The sequence below is a fragment of the Scyliorhinus canicula genome, chromosome 15, assembly GCF_902713615.1.
Source record: "Scyliorhinus canicula chromosome 15, sScyCan1.1, whole genome shotgun sequence".
Taxonomy (NCBI): Eukaryota; Metazoa; Chordata; class Chondrichthyes; order Carcharhiniformes; family Scyliorhinidae; genus Scyliorhinus; species Scyliorhinus canicula.
Window position 1 is genome coordinate 136,098,204 of NC_052160.1, and position 17,020 is coordinate 136,115,223.

At 50.6% G+C, this 17,020-nt stretch overlaps 1 protein-coding gene across 3 annotated transcripts in view; it reads left to right on the forward strand.

Moving 5' to 3' along the window:
- Positions 1 to 17,020, forward strand: part of ren (renin) — an 86,612-nt gene that overhangs the window by 33,982 nt on the left and 35,610 nt on the right. For all 3 annotated transcript variants that reach the window (XM_038820939.1, XM_038820937.1, XM_038820938.1), the window contains exons 2-6: positions 748 to 895; positions 2,943 to 3,066; positions 4,012 to 4,130; positions 4,920 to 5,116; positions 16,060 to 16,182. In XM_038820939.1, the coding sequence (XP_038676867.1) occupies positions 764 to 895; positions 2,943 to 3,066; positions 4,012 to 4,130; positions 4,920 to 5,116; positions 16,060 to 16,182 (695 nt within the window). In that variant the 5' untranslated portion in view covers positions 748 to 763. The remainder of the gene's footprint in view (positions 1 to 747; positions 896 to 2,942; positions 3,067 to 4,011; positions 4,131 to 4,919; positions 5,117 to 16,059; positions 16,183 to 17,020) is intronic.

Sequence of the window (17,020 nt, forward strand, 5' to 3'; positions counted from 1 at the left end):
CCACTGTCCTGCCGTGCTGCCCACTCTGATTATTTATAAGTTTTGCTTTCACAGAACGCTAATCCTTGTGCTGCGATCAACATTTTCTCATATCCTACCTTGATGCCACTATCAGCACCTTCTTTAGTCTTTAATACTACTATTAATACTTCCTTTGTCTTGTGTCCACGATGTCTTTGTCAAATCTCTCCTGATCTCCCACATATCCCTGACCTTGTACTTTGCTCCACCCCCTCTTAAAAAGTATAAAGTCTATCACATTTCTCCCTCTCTTTAGCCCTGAAGAAGAGTCGTATTGGACTTGAAACATTAATTCTAATTCACCCCTCCACAGATGCTGCCAGCATGAGTTTTTCTAGCATCTTCTGTTTTAATTGATAGCATCAACTTGGATCGCAACATTCAGATACAAAGCCTTTAGTTCTGTCTTATTTGTAACCTACAGCCTTATCTGTTGGTGTACTCTCAGGTGTGTACGCGCTGTCCTTTCCTGCCACACTCTGATCATCGTTTTCCTTATTGCTACTTTGCTCTCCTGCCTTGACTTCTTTATTTAATTTATCAACAAAACACACTCTTATGAACACTATATAAATGCAAATTGTTCCTGGTGGTTGGGTGGCTCCTACGTTGTTTTGTGGGAGCGCTGCAGCTGATGGGCTGAATGGCCTCTTCTTGTCCGCTGACATTTAGCAGAGGTGTATGCCGTTGCTCTGCAATCATTCTGAAACATTCCTGTCTCCGAAGGATCCCTCTCTATAAAATGCCATCCATTCGCCAATCACTACGGCAGCTTGGGGTGAAACTGACGGATGTCTCTCGGGATGTTCATAAAGAATTTGGGACCAACGTGGGCAATGGAACAGCACCAACAATCCTGACCAACTACCTGGATGTAAGTACGCAGTCCTCTTGATTAAACTTTGCTCCTAAGTCTGTAACCTGGGGCTCACTGATCTGTGCCGCCCAACCTTGAAATGATCAAACCCAATTTTTCTCATAATTGGAAACAAAGTATAAGGTAAAACAAGATTATTAGTATTTCAATAGCAGCACTGCGGCTCTGCGACGGTAGCATTGCAACAGTAGCACAGTGGTTAGCACCGTTGCTTCACAGCGCTAGGGTCCCAGGTTCAATTCCCAGTTTGGGTCACTGTCCGTGCAGAGTCTGCACGTTCTCTCCGTGTCTGCGTGGGTTTCCTCCGGGTGCTCCGGTTCCCTCCCACAAGTCCCAAAAGACGTGCTGTTAGGTGAATTGGACATTCTGAATTCTCCCTCCGTGTACCCGAACAGGCACCGGAGTGTGGCGACTAGGGGCTTTTCGCAGTAACTTCATTGCAGTGTTAATGTAAGCCGACCTGGGACACGAATAAAGACTATTATTAATGCGATATTGGCCGGAATTCTTCGGTTGTCAGGATTCAATTTTCTCGTGAGCAGCGCACCCCCGCCAGCGGGTTTCACGGCAGTGTGGGATGGTCACAAGGGGAAAATCCCATTGACATTCGGCAGGAAGATAGGATCCTGTTCCCAAAGAATGGTGTGTGGTTGAGGAACACCCAACTGGCGGACCAGAGAGTCCTACCCATTGTGTTTTTGATTAAATTCTTTTTAAAAACAGCTCTCCCTGTTAATATGGCTGTCTTCCCCTTTCTAGGGCGCGGTAATCACCGTGTATGTTACAGCTCTGTGCTGGGTGATTGTCAGTGAGGGGCGTTGGTTTAAGTGTCTGTATTTCTAAGCTCTTGGGTGAAGATGACAAACAAAGGTTGGATTCCTGACTGTCTTAAGAAGGCAAGAACGGGAGGAAGGGATGTCTGCCAACGTGCTATCCGTCACCATTGCACAGATAGAGAAGAGGAGCAAGCTAGCCACACTGACAATCTAAGGGTGAGGAAGGGAGAAATGAATTAGAAGTTGAGGGCCATGCCTCTTTCTCTCTGGGAAGAATCTTGGGGAGTTGCGAGGGGTCTCGGCCGCCGCCGCCGAGAGAGCCAGCAAGACTTCGACGTTGTCTGTTACCCAAGAAGGCCGGCTGTCATCTTGTGCCATTCAGACATTTGATAGGCCAGTGACATGCCTACTCCTGCTCCGATGCATCTGCTGCCCTTGTCTTCCTAGTGGTAGAGGCTGGAGGTTATTCCTTGACCAGCATCACAAGAAACATATTAACATTGTTGTTTGTGGGGCCTTGCATTAACATTGTTGTTTGTGGGGCCTTGCATTAACATTGCTGTCTGTGGGGCCTTGCATTAACATTGCTGTTTGTGGGGCCTTGCATTAACATTGCTGTTTGTGGGGCCTTGCATTAACATTGCTGTCTGTGGGGCCTTGCATTAACATTGCTGTCTGTGGGGCCTTGCATTAATATTGCTGTTTGTGGGGCCTTGCATTAACATTGCTGTCTGTGGGGCCTTGCATTAACATTGCTGTCTGTGGAGCCTTGCATTAACATTGTTGTTTGTGGGGCCTTGCATTAACATTGCTGTCTGTGGGGCCTTGCATTAACATTGCTGTTTGTGGGGCCTTGCATTAACATTGCTGTCTGTGGGGCCTTGCATTAACATTGTTGTTTGTGGGGCCTTGCATTAACATTGCTGTCTGTGGGGCCTTGCATTAACATTGCTGTTTGTGGGGCCTTGCATTAACATTGCTGTCTGTGGGGCCTTGCATTAACATTGCTGTCTGTGGGGCCTTGCATTAACATTGCTGTCTGTGGGGCCTTGCATTAACATTGCTGTTTGTGGGGCCTTGCATTAACATTGCTGTCTGTGGAGCCTTGCATTAACATTGCTGTCTGTGGGGCCTTGCATTAACATTGCTGTCTGTGGGGCCTTGCTCTGTGGAAAACTGCCTGCGACCTTTTCTACAGTGGCAGCATTTCAAAACTATGCACTTTGAGATGTCCTGAGTCCCTGTCGCTGTCGTGTTGTCCTTTTCAGACCCAATATTTCGGGGAGATCAGTATTGGGACACCTCCACAAAACTTCAAAGTCATCTTCGACACAGGGTCAGCCAACCTCTGGATACCATCGGCTAACTGCTCACCGATCTACACAGCTTGTTGTAAGTGTCCTCTTGATTAATCTAAGGTATGTGCATCATTGCAGCTCAGCGAGCATTCCTCCATTATGGGCGGCACGGTAGCACAGTGGTCAGCCCTGTTGCTTCACAGCACAAGGGTCCCAGGTTCGATTCCCGCCTGATTCACTGTCTGTGCGGAGTCTGCATGTTCTCCCCGTGTCTGCGTGGGTTTCCTGCGGGTGCTCCAGTTTCCTCCCACAAGTCCTGAAAGATGTGCTGTAATGTGAATTGGACATTCTGAATTCTCCCTCTGTGTACCCAAACAGGCGCAGGAATGTGGCGACTAGGGGCTTTTCACAGTAACTTCATTGCAATGTTAATGTGAGCCTACTTGTGACACTAATCTAGATTATTATTATTATTATTAACAAGATCTCAAGCCAACAAACCGCCACTTCTTTCCCCCACATCTGGTCAGATTTGTGTAAACCCATCGCTGACCTCAGTCTCCAACAAACCCCTGACACGCCTGTCAAACTGACACCATCGTCAATCTCCCACCGCCCCCCCCCCCCCCTCCCCCGCGCAAGACCTTTGAGATGGTGGGCAGATCTCGAAGCTGCTGCAGGTTCTAAAGGGAGCTGCGCAGAAATGAAATGAGCCAATCAATAAGAAAATGTGAGAACATTTTCAAGATTTAGATCAGAGAAACTTTTTCATGATTGGAGAAAACATGTGCAAAATATAAAACGGTTAACAGCAAGGGAAAAAGAAAGAGAAGTTACAAAATTAAGGATATGGCAAGGAATAAAATTCAACAAAGTGTAAAAAAAAATGGAATTGATCAATCGCTTTAGGTGTAACACAGATGTTGCTTTGCCACTGGATGGGGCTATACACCAAGGTTTGATTCATATGTATCAGATCCTCCAAAAATGATTAAATCCTGAAATTAAATAGCTTGCACCTTGTTTTGCCTCTTTGCAGATTCCCATAACAGGTACGACTCCTCTACCTCAAGGACATATGAGGCCAATGGACAAGGATTTGCTATTCAGTATGGATCTGGGAATGTGAAGGGAGTCCTCAGTCAAGACATCGTAATGGTTAGAAATTGGTGATGAACCCCTTTCATGCATCAGCACAAACTTTATTTACTGTGCACCATTTTCAGTTCCCATTCATTCAGCAAGGTCGGCTTCTTACTGTACCATATGGGTCAATTGATGTGATCGGGGCCTCTGCCTTTAAGGAGAAGGACTGCTCCCTTAATAGGCAAATAAGAGCATAAGAACTTAAGAAATAGGAGCAGGAGGAGGCCATTCTGCCCTTTGACCCTGCTCCGCCATTCAATAAGATTATGATTGGTCTGGTTGTGGCCTCAGCACTTTTCTATCTGTTTTCCGCTCCCCACTCCACTCCCCCCCCCCCCCCCCCCCCCCCCCCCCCCCCCATAACTCTTGGCTCCCTTGTTGATCCAAAACTTGCCTAACACAATCTTGAATATATTCAAGGACCCCTGCTCACTGGGAAAGAGCTTTCCGAACATTATTGACCCACTGAGTGAAGAGATTCCTCCTCATCCCTGTCCTAAATAGGAGATTCCGTCCTTTGAAACTTTCTAGATTCCCCTGAGAGGAAACACCCCCTCAACATCTGCCCTGTCAAACCCCCGTCAGAATCTTGCACCTTTCAAATAATGGTCATTTGAATACCCATGATACACCTGTAATTAATTCACCAAGTCTACAACCCCCCCCACCCCCCATGCCCAGTCAGACCACCCTGTTCCCCTGGGACCGCCCATACACTCCCTCCCAGCACTGTCTGGAAGCTGCGTGATTGATCCTAGTTTGTGAGATGTGATTTATAAAGCTAGATCTTGATTCCAATAGGTGGCCAATATCCCGGTTATCCAGGTTTTTGCTGAAGCCACTGCCTTGCCAGCTTATCCTTTCATCTTTGCCAAGTTCGACGGGGTCCTGGGGATGGGATTCCGAACTATTTCCATCGACAACATCAAACCGGTGTTTGAACGAATCCTGGATCAGCACGTCCTCAATGCCGACGTCTTTTCTGTTTATTACAACAGGTGGGTACATCCGATATATAATCTGTAGATATCTGCAACATATAACCTATAGTGCAGATGATAAGTGAGAGAGACAGGGGGGCTTGAATTGACAGGGAAAGGGATCTGGATACTTTCTAGGTCCATCTAACTTGGAGGGCCCACAGCAGAGACTTGCATGTACATTGCTCTTTCCCAATGACCAAACATCCCAAAGTGCTTGACAGCCAATTAAGTTGTTTTTGCAGCAAGGTCGCTGTTGTGATGCAGGACACGCAGCAACCACTCTGAGCACAGCAAGATCCCACACACAGCAATGTGTTAATGATCAGATAGTCTGGGCTGGCTGGACTCTCCGGACCCCGACGCCAAAATCCTGTTCAGCGAGGGGGCGGAGAATCCCCGATGATGCCAAAATCGGGGGCGGCGCCGCTTTTGCGATGCTCCGCGAAGTATCCACGGCTTTCTCGATGTATCCATTGCCCGTCCCACGATGCTCCGTCCCCGACTGGCCGAGTTTCCGGCGTGAAGTTAGCGTGGCGGCTGCGGACTCAGTCCGGTGCCACCAGTCAGAGGAGAGTCGATCTGCGGGCAGGGGGATTCATTCGGGCAGGGGAGCACTGTGGGCGGGCGGTCCGGGGCGGGCGAGCGGCCGAAGGAGGGTACTATTTTTGTGGTCTGAGTCCGAGGGCTGAGTCCGCCATGAAGCACGGCGCGGCCGCTGTAGGACGCCGCCGTGTGCATGCGCGGCCACGGTCCAGGAAATGCTCATGGCCGTTTCGGCAGCTACAGCTGGGGGATCTACGCTGGCTCCCTGCTAGCCCCCCTCCGCCCCCGGAGCAGGGAATCGATAGCCGTCTTGCGCCAGTTTTCCTGGCGTAAAACACCACCGTTTTCATGTCAGCGTGGGGACTTAGGGCGCAATTCTCCCAAAGGGAGTCAAACAGCCGACACCGAAGTGAAACCCGGAGTGTTTCACTCCGGCGTCGGGGGCCGCTCCTCGCCCTCTATTCTCCCCCCCCCCCCAAGGGGGCTAGTAGCGGCGGTGCGTGAATTCCGAGCGCCCGGTCTTGACGCTTGCATCAAAGCGTCCCGCCGAGAATGACGCGGCCGGTGTCGTCGAAGTGACGTTAGCCGCACATGCGCAGGTTGGCCGGCACCAACCCACGCATGCGCGGTTGCCGTCTTCCCCTCCGCTGCCCCACAAGACATGGCGGCTTGATCTTGCGGGGCGGCAGAGGGAAAAGAGTGCGTCTTTTAGAGACGCCGGCCCGCGATCGGTGGGCAGCAATGGCGGGCCAGACACCTCATGAGAACGCCCGTGGTGCTCGATCCTCCCTCCGCCCCCCACAGGCCCCACACACAGCTGTCGCGCGCTGTTCACGCCGGCAGCGACCAGGTGTGGTTGGCGTCGCCGTGAACCGGTTGGGTTCGGCAGGCCGCCCGGCCCATCCAGGGCCGAAGAATCGCCGGTCGCCGTGAGAAACGTCGAGCGGCGATTCTCCGAGCTGCCTGTCGCAAAACGCGACACGCCATTTTGGGGAGGGTGGGAGAATCGCTGGGGGTGCCAGGGCGGCGTGGCGTGATTCGCCCGGCCCTCCCGCGATTCTCCCACCCGGCGTGGGGGGCGGAGAATCGCGCTCTTAGTCTCCCAAACGGAGAATCCAGCTGTACCCAGCAAAGCTCTGGGTCACATACCAAGGCAAGGAACACTTCTTTACAGCCCCTGCTAAGGCAGAGATGTTTGTCGTGGAGTGCGGGCTGGAACAGCGACAGCAGGGGAAGCAATAAGGGGCCCCTAGCAAGGAACGCCAGCACGGCGAGTAGTCAACGAGGGTGGGAGGAAAAGAAAGCACAGTTGGTGGCCATGTTGGGTGCCCCCTGGACAAAGAGAAATCCCGGAGCGCAGGGACCCGACCACATGGAGAGAGCACTGACAGCGGCCATCTTGGATGGCCCCCTAACAAAGGGAAACCCCGGAGTACAGGGGCGGTCCACCAGGTAAACATGGTTAATCCCACAGGAGCAGGGGTCAAAAGACCCCAACCACGATAGTCACCTGGAACGTCGGGGGATTTAATGGCCCAGTGAAAAGATCCAGAGTCTTCACCCACCTAAGAAACATGAAAGCCGATATAGTCTTCCTCCAATACATACACCGTTAGGGGGCCTCACGGTAGCATGGTGGTTAGCATAAATGCTTCACAGCTCCAGGGTCCCAGGTTCGATTCCCGGCTGGGTCACTGTCTGTGTGGAGTCTGCACGTCCTCCCCGTGTGTGCGTGGGTTTCCTCCGGGTGCTCCGGTTTCCTCCCACAGCCCAAAGATGTGCGGGTTAGGTGGATTGGCCATGCTAAATTGCCCGTAGTGTAAGGTTAATGGGGGGATTGTTGGGTTACGGGTATACGGGTTAAGTGGGTTTGAGTAGGGTGATCATTGTTCGGCACAACATCGAGGGCCGAAGGGCCTGTTCTGTGCTGTACTGTTCTATGTTCTATGTCTATACACCTGAGAGAGCAGGACTGACTGTGGGTAAGAAAGGGGTGGGTGGGTCAGACCTACCAGTCCTGTAACAGGATGAAGGCCAGGGGGGTGGCAATACTAATCAATAAGAGGACGATGTTTAAGGCAACAAAGACGGTTACGATCCCAGGGGGACGGTACGTCATGGTCAGCGGGACCTTAGACGGGGCACCGGTAGTAGTCGTTAATGTGTACGCTCCCAACTGGGACGACACAATATTCATTAAAAAGACCGGGTCGGAAATCTCCGACATAGACACGTGCCAACTGATCATGAGGGGGAACTTTAACTGTGTACAGGACCCACGGACAGACAGGTCAAATCCCAAAACAGGGAAGACCTCGAACATGGCGAAGGAACTCGTGGTTTGAGGGAGCAGATGGAGATGGTGGACCCTTGGAGGTTCACCCACCCAGGGGAGAAAGAGTTCTCCTTCTTCTCCCCAGTGGCAACGTATACTCTAGGATTGACTTCTTTGTGGTGGGGAAATCGGTGCTTCCGGGGCTGGTCAAGGCGGAATACTCTGAAATCGTAATCTCCGACCACGCTCCACATTACACGGATGTGTGAGGTTGGAGACAGGCAGGGTCTCCTGGCAGAGAGGGAAAATCTACAAATAGACTTTGGCCTGCTCTCCTTGAGGAAAGCAGTGCACCAACTCCGCCAGGCACAGGGGACCCTGTATGAACACGGAGACAAAGCCAATCACTTGCTGGCACACCAGCTGAAAAAGCAGGCAGCCACTAGAGAGATCGCGCAAATTAGAGACAACAGAGGAACATTAGAAACAGACCCAGAAAAGATCAACTAAATCTTTGAGGCCTTCTACTAGGGGCTGTACACCTCAGAGCCCCCAACAGGGGACTTGGGCTGAAACAGTTCCTCAATAGACTGGACATGCCAGTTGTGGGGGAGGACAGAAAATGGGACCTGGAAGCACCGCTAGAACTGGGGGAGATCATGGACAACATTAGCTCCATGCAGGCGGGGAAGGCGCAAGGACCAGATAGATTCCCGGCGGACTTCGACAAAAGGTTTGCGACAGCACTGGCCCCGCACCTGCGGGAGATGTTCACAGATACATATACATACACTAGCACAGGCCTCAATCTCACTAATACACAAGAAAGATAAAGGATTGTGGGTCATACAGACCCATCTCACTTCTTAACTTAGATACCAAAATACTGGCCAAGATCCTAGCCAAATGGCTGCAGAACTGCGTTCCAGAGGTGGTCGCAGAGGATCAAACGGGCTTTGTCAAAGGTAGACAGCTAACATCGAACATCAGGCGCCTGTTGAACGTGATCATGATTCCCTCCTGAGGTGATCGTCTTCCTGGACGCAGAAAAGGCCTTCGACAGAGTCAAATTATAAGTTCCTCATAGAGGTACTGGAGCGGTTCAGGTTTGGGACAGGGTTCACCTCCTGGGTAAAGCTCCTATACAAAGCTCCCACAGCGAGCGTATGGACCAACAATACATAACTCCCGGTACTTCCAGCTGTACAGGGGCACCAGACAAAGATGCCCACTGTCCCCGCTGCTGTTCGCCCGAGCGATCGAACCACTAGCGATCGCTGTCAGAACAACAAAGAACTGGAAGGGGATCCAAAGAGGAGGCACAGAGCACAGAATCTCGCTCTACGCCTAAGACCTACGCCTCTACATCTCGGACCCACAAAACAGCCTGGAAGGAATCATCACGTTCCTGAAAGAGTTTGGTGCCTTCTCGGGCTACAAACTCAACATGAGCAAAAGCGACATCCTCCCGGTGAACCTGTAAGGGGGAGGGGCACCATTGGGGGGACTGCTGCTTAAACAATCCCGGTACAAATGCCGCTACCTGGGGATCCAAATCGCTCATGACTGCACTGGGGTCCACAAACGGAACCTGACCAGTCTGGCAGAGGGAGTCAAAAAGGACCTGCAGCGATGGAACACACTCCCACTCTCCCTCGCGGGAAGAGTGCAGACGATCAAAATGAATGCCCAGGTACCTCTTCCTACTTAGATATATCCCGATCTACATCCCCAGGGCCTTTTTAAACTCATTGGACAAGTTAATCATGGCGTTTGTATGGGGGGAAGAATGCTAGGATCCCAAAGAAGGACTTACAGAAAACAAAGTCCTGGGGAGAGCTCGCCTTCTCAAGCCTACAATACTACCACTGGACAGCAGAAAGAGTAATGCTATGGATAAAGGAGCCAGAAGCCAAGTAGGTGCACGCGGAAGAGGCCTCCTGCAGGGTGACCTCGCTCCGGGCCCTCACCATGGCAGCAGTCCCATCCCACCCAAGCAGCCCAGTGGTGGTAGCCACCCTCCAGACCTGGAACCAACTAGGGCAGCAATTCGGACAGACCAAAATGTCCGACAAAGCCCCCATCTGCAACAATCCATAGGTTCGTGCCAGCACTCACTGACGCCGCCTTTAAAAGGAGGAGACAGGACAAGGGGACACTGACAGTCAGGGACCTATACACCGACGGCAGGGTCACAACACTGGACGAACTGACAGAGAAATTCCAGCTAGCGAAGGGCAACAAACTCAGATACCTGAAGCTTAAAAACTTGCTACGGAAGAAGACAAGGACGTTCCAGCAACAAATGCTGCTGGAAGAATTACTGGACGCAAACATTCTAGGTAGAGGAAACTGTAGCAAAATATACGAACGACTGCGAGAGAGGGCCGACACTGTATTGGAGGCGACGAGGAGGAAATGGGAGGAAGACTTGGGGCTCGAAATAGGGTGGGGATTCTGGAGCAAAACATTGCACAGGGTCAACTCTACCTCCACATGCACGAGGCTCAACCTAACGCAGCTAAAGGTGGTACATAGAGCCAACTTGACCAGAACCAGTATGAGTAGGTTCTTCCCGGAGGTGGAGGACAGATGCGAACGGTGCCGAGGAGGCCCGGCCAACCACGCCCACATGTTCTGGTCTTGCCCCAGACTTGCTGGGTACTGGACAGCCTTCTTCGAGGCTATGTCCAAAGTGGTGGGGGTGAGGGTGGAGCCGTGCCCGAAGGTGGCGGTCTTCGGGGTATCAGATCAGCCAGATCTGTTCATGAGGAGGGGGGACACCCTTGCCTTTGCTGCCCTGATCGCCCGCCATAGAATCCTGCTCGGCTGGCGGTCAGCAGCACCGCCCAGAGCTGCGGACTGGCTGTCCGACTGTCGGAGATTCTCCAAATGGAGAAAATCAAATTCGCCATCCGTGGGTCGGAAGACGGCTTCCTCAAAACATGGGAGCCATTCACCCGACTGTTCCGGGACTTGTTTCCGGCCAACGAACAAATAAAATAAATAAACAAGTAGCCAAGAGCCAAGGGAATGTAGCCAAGCCGTGAGAGAAGAGAGGGAAGGGAGGGAGGACCGGGGAGGGGGGGGGGGGGGGGGGCAGTGCAAGAGGGTGTAGCCAAACACAGCTGGAAAGGAAAGATGGCAACAGAAAGGGAGGGGGCGGGAGGGGAGGGAAGTGGGGGAAAGGGGGCAGTGGAGGGGGTTACAGGGAGGGAGGGAGGACGAGGGAAGGAGAACAGCAAAGTGGAGGAAAGAGGAGGGAAGACAAACTAAAGGGAGAGCACAGGAAACGACAACGACCACAACAAGCACAGCAGGGCAAAAGAGAGGAAGGAAGGACAAGAAGAAAGAACGAGAGGCGGCCAAAGCGGAGGGCAAATGCACAAAAACAAAAAAGAAAACTGACCAAGAGATGCAGGTGACATCCGGGGCACCACCCTGGTGCTCCTCCCACACGGTTTTGTTGTTTGCTTGTTCTGTATTTAACAAAAAAACAGAAAAGAGTGGGGGAAGGGGAGAAAGCCCCTCCCCTCATAATGGCATGTGTAATGAAATTCTCCCTTCGTTGTTTCTCTGTACATGCACTTCCCCTGTTTCTATTTTCCCACCACTTGGTTTTTTTTAGTTTTGTAATGTTTTGGTTATTTCTTTTTGGTGTCTGTGTGTGTGTACATCTGTAGATATACCGTATATAAAACCCAATGGGGCTGGTTTAGCACACTGGGTTAAATCGCTGGCTTTTAAAGCAGACCAAGGCAGGCCAGCAGCACGGTTCAATTCCTGTACCAGCCTCCCTGAACAGGCGGCGGAATGTGGCGACTAGGGACTTTTCACAGTAACTTCATTGAAGCCTACTTGTGACAATAAGCCAATTTCATTTCATTTCAATAAAAACATTCGGGAAAAAAAGAGAAGGCTGGGGTAATAAGGAGATGGAATAACAGTACAAGGGTGTATTAGAGAGAGGATACAGTTGAGCAAACCTCGAAGGACTAACTGACAGGGTACGGACAGAAGGTGGAGTAACAGAGAAATGGATAAACACGGATAAGGAGTAATACACCAGAAAGACAAGTGAGTTAAAGAGGTTGGGAGGATAACAGGGAAACCACACAAGAGGGAGAGAGGATCAAATTAGTTCTACTGCTTTTAAATCAGTGCTAAATACAGTGAGCAGCAGTGGAAACATCTTTTCCATGCCTGTCACATAAAGTTCTCGGTCAGTCACGGTCCAGCCTGTGGCAATCCAAGGCTCCTTCTAATCTTCCGGAGCAAATTGCCTTCTCCTCTTCAAAGGGCATATTCGCTACAAATGTTCGAGGAAAGACGAAACTGCTTTGAGGAACCTGGGTGAAAGATCAGAGGGGCATTATAATAATTACGCATATTTTTTAATACTCTTGGAACAATATTGTTGGTTAGTGGAAAAAACATTGGAGATTGGGAAAAAGGTTGTTTGACCTGACAGTCAGGAATAATCCGGTTTGTTCGCCTTTCAATGAAGGTGAGACAGTGTTGTACCATGAGATTGGACTTGTCAGATGATCCGTGGGCAGTGTGCATGGGCGAGGCAGTTTGGGAGTGGGAGTCATGTTCTATTTTGATTTTTTTTCATGGGATTAGGGTGCTGCCGATAAGACCAGCATTTTTGCCCATCTCTTTTTTTGAAGCGGTGCAGTCCATGTGGTGTAGGTACACCCATAGTGCTGCTAGGGAACGAGTGCGAAGCGTTTGACACATGCCAGTGAAGGAATGGAAATATATTTCCAAGTCAGATTGGGGAGTGGCTTGCAGGGGGATCTTGCAGATGGTGGTGTTTCCCATACATCTGCTGCCCTTGTCCTTCTAGGTGGTTCAGTCTCTGGGTTTGGAAGGTTCTGCTTAAGGAGCTTTGGTGAGTGGTGTAGCCATCTGGGATGGCCACGTCCCGATTACAAAATGGACACTTTGCAAAGAATGCAGGGAAAATGGACAATACTGAGAAAGCCAAGCAGGTGTAAGGTATGTCTGTTGATTGGAGCTGTAGCTCCCAGACAAGACCGATACTGCAAAGCCATTACCATATTAATGGGCCATCGCCGGGGACAAAAGAGTAACACTTAAGTAAACGATACTAAGGCAGACACCCCGGCGCCAGAGGAGACCAGAACAAAGCAAGGCCAACGGCCACCTAAGACACACCCAGCAATTAGGGCAGCCACCCCTTTATTGGAGGAAATCGATAGGAATGATCAAGATACGGTCCAATTAATTGGGGCCAAGTTCAAGCCCCGCCCAAAAGTGCGCGAAGCCCCTTTTGGGTATAAGAAGAAGCCCCCAAGAGAGAATCGCTCTCTTGGCCTTGGCTCTCAGCGAGGAGAGACCTGCCTAGCAGCTGCACCAGAACAAGTAAGTCCAAAGTCAACGCATGCTACGAGACAGACGCTCCGAGCTACTATTCCGTACCAGCTCCACCCCAGCAGCCTCAGAACCGGACAACAGCCATTGTTCCTCTGACTGAGTGGGCGCCCGAAGCTAAGTATAGGCATTAGTAGGAGTGATAGTTTAGTTGGTAGAGTTTTGTGCATGAGTATATTTGACTGTGTGTGTAAATAAATGAGCATTGATTTCGAACTTACTAACTGGTGTATCGAGTCTTTCGGTTTTGAACGTTGTGGCGGTATCGAAAGATACCTGGCGACTCTTCAGCAAACGTAATTAGAATTCAGGAAGGCGACCATATTAACCGCCGTAAACAGAGCCAATTAATGGGAGAACGCAACAAGCAATATTTACTGGCAATTGGCAACAGTGGATGGTACACACAGCAGCCATTGTGAGCCAGTGGTGGAGGGTGTAAATGTTAAGGTGATGGATAGGGCGCTAATCAAGTGGGGCTGCTTCGTCTTGGATGGTGTCGCGTTTCTTAAGTGTTGTTGGAGCTGTACTCATCCACACAAGTGGGCAGTTTTCAATCCACTCCTGCCTTGTGCCTTGTAGATGGTGGGCAGGCTCCGGTGGGTCAGGCGGTGGTGAGATACTCGCCTCACAATTCCTGGTCCCTGACCTGCTTCAGGGATACATCAAACCCGAGCTGGCAATCCGAGCTACGATGTTGTCAAACTTTCCATTTCACGTGCTAGCTATCCTTGCGGCCGCTCTTACTGAGGTGAGGAATGGTCTGCGAAGCAGCGGTAGTTTTGCAGGGAGGCCCCATTCCAAAGATTGAGGGCCTAATCTTCCATGGACTATCTATCGCCATCAGAATACCACTCAGCTCCTTTTCTCAGCGAACATGAAGTTCAGCATTTCAGGCCCGGAATTCCAAACCAGGCCTCTTCCAAAGTGTGAAGCGTATCTGTCCTGGGAGTCCTCCTTCATCCCGTAGGATTGTCAGGGGAAGCCAGGCTTTGTCCTCTTTTCAAGGCATTGCTGTCACATTCCGGTTAGTAAAGAGCCCAATAACCACTTTGAGAAGCTACGGACAGAAGGTAAGTGTATACGTGGGTGAGGCGGTAAGATGGCAGGTGTGTAGGTGAGGTGATAAGGGTGACAGGCGTGTGGTAGAGGGGTCAGGTGACAGGTAGAACATAGAACATAGAACATAGAACAGTACAGCACAGAACAGGCCCTTCGGCACTCGATGTTGTGCTGAGCAATGATCACCCTACTTAACCCCACGTAACCCGTATACCCGTAACCCAACAATCCCCCCATTAACCTTACACTACGGGCAATTTAGCATGGCCAATCCACCTAACCCGCACATCTTTGGACTGTGGGAGGAAACCGGAGCACCCGGAGGAAACCCACGCACACACGGGGAGGACGTGCAGACTCCACACAGACAGTGACCCAGCCGGGAATCGAACCTGGGACCCTGGAGCTGTGAAGTATTGATGCTGACCACCATGCTACCGTGAGGCCCCCTGCTACCGTGAGGTAGGTAGGTGAGGGGATTAAGGCAGGCCTAGGGAGGAGTTGGGCTATCAGGGTGGCTTGGGGGGTTGGGGGGGGGTGGTAGTTGGGGGTCAGGGGTAGCCAGGAGGTCCTAATGGTAGTCGGGGTGGGGGTGGCCGTGCTGGGAGTGAGTCGGGGTAGTAGCTGGGTCCGATGGGGGTCCGAGAGGGGGAATCGTGGGTGGGGTGGGAGCCGGGATGGGGGAAGCATGGGGGTGAGGGTCTGGGCTGGGTCAATAGAATTGGGTTGGAATAGTTAGAATTGGATTCTAATCTTAACTTTTCCTGGTAACTAATTCAGATGAATAAATCAGAACCATATGAAGCCTGTGACTTTAAATCAGAGTTGGGGATTTTTTCTGAGGTTACCGAACACAGGAGAATTACCCATCGAAAGACCAAAGTTCCGCCGAGGTCCCAGGTTCGATTCTGGGTCACTGTCCGTCTGGATTTTGCACATTCTCCCTGTGTTTGTGTGGATTTCACCCCCACAACCCAAAGATGTGCAGGCTCAGTAGATTGGCCACACTAAATTGCTCCTTAATTGGAAAAAAATGAATTGGGTACTCTAAATTTTAATAAAAAAGACCAAAGTTCCCAGGTAATTCCCACATAATCAGTGTGTCGGGAATTCTGAGCGGTTGAATTGCTGATTCTGGGCGGTGGAGGGGGGTGGGGGGTGGGGGGGGGGGGGGGGGGGGGTGGGGGGGGGAGTGGTACGACCATCGGGCAGCAGGGTAGCATGGTGGTTAGCATAAATGCTTCACAGTTCCAGGGTCCCAGGTTCGATTCCCGGCTGGGTCACTGTCTGTGTGGAGTCTGCACGTCCTCCCCATGTGTGCGTGGGTTTCCTCCGGGTGCTCCGGTTTCCTCCCACAGTCCAAAGATGTGCGGGTTAGGTGGATTGGCCATGCTAAATTGCCCGTAGTGTCCTAATAAAAGTAAGGTTAAGGGGGGGGTTGTTGGGTTACGGGTATAGGGTGGATACGTGGGTTTGAGTAGGGTGATCATGGCTCGGCACAACATCGAGGGCTGAAGGGCCTGTTCTGTGCTGTACTGTTCTATGTTCTATGTTCTAACTCCTGGGCCTGAGATTATTCAAATGACGTGAATAACCTGTACGCTCTGCTCCATCTCCTCCCTCGCTGCTTTTAATAGTTTTTGCTCTTTTAACCGAGTTGTTTTGTTTCTCTGCACAGAGATTCCAGAGGGACCCCAGGTGGTGAGATAATTCTGGGGGGCAGGGACCCTTCCTACTACAGTGGCGAATTCCACTATCTGAGCTTGGCCAAGAAGGGCTACTGGCAGATTGAAGTGAAAGGGTGAGTGAGCCCCTTCTCCTGGAGAGATCCCTAATGCACAGATTCACTCAGAAATGACTACTGCGCGTGCGAAACAGCTTTAAAGATTAGTCTGTACAAAGGAAGCACTGTTAATATTTAACAGTTCTGCTCTTTAACAACTTCTCACTTGTGTGACTCACTTGGGATGCATGGTGCGGTTCAAGAGGTTATTTTTCGAAGGACGCATGTAGATTTGGAGAAAGTAAGTTTTAGTTAAAAATTGAATAAAAGATAAAGCAGAAAATAGAGAGCGTATCAGTAAACAGAAAACAGAAAATGTAAACAACCTTTGTTCCAGTTTCAAATCTACAAATCTAATATATATCTATTAAAAAATAGATATATATATTTTTAAAATATATACATTAAAACCCTCGACCATCACATCTTCAATGCTTTGAATCAATGGGCACCACTCTATACATTAACAGCTGTACTATTTGGTCCCGAGGTGATGTTGTTTCAACCTGGTCCGATTAGAATGGCTAAAATATGTGCTATTAGTGCAGCATGGTGGCGCAGTGGATAGCACTGCTGCCTCACGGCGCCGAGGCCCCAGGTTCGATCCTGGCTCTGGATCACTGTCCGTGTGGAGTTTGCACATTCTCCCCGTGTTTGCGAGGGTTTCGCCCCCACAACCCAAGGATGTGCCGGTTAGGTGGATTGGCCACGCTAAATTGCCCCTTAATTGGAAAAATTGAATTGGGTACGCTAAATTTATGGAAAAAAAATATGTGCTATTGCCTTTAACTGGAAGGGCAGAGAGAGATTTACTATTGTATGTGTTTATTTAGTTGTATAAAGTTGTATTGCAGTG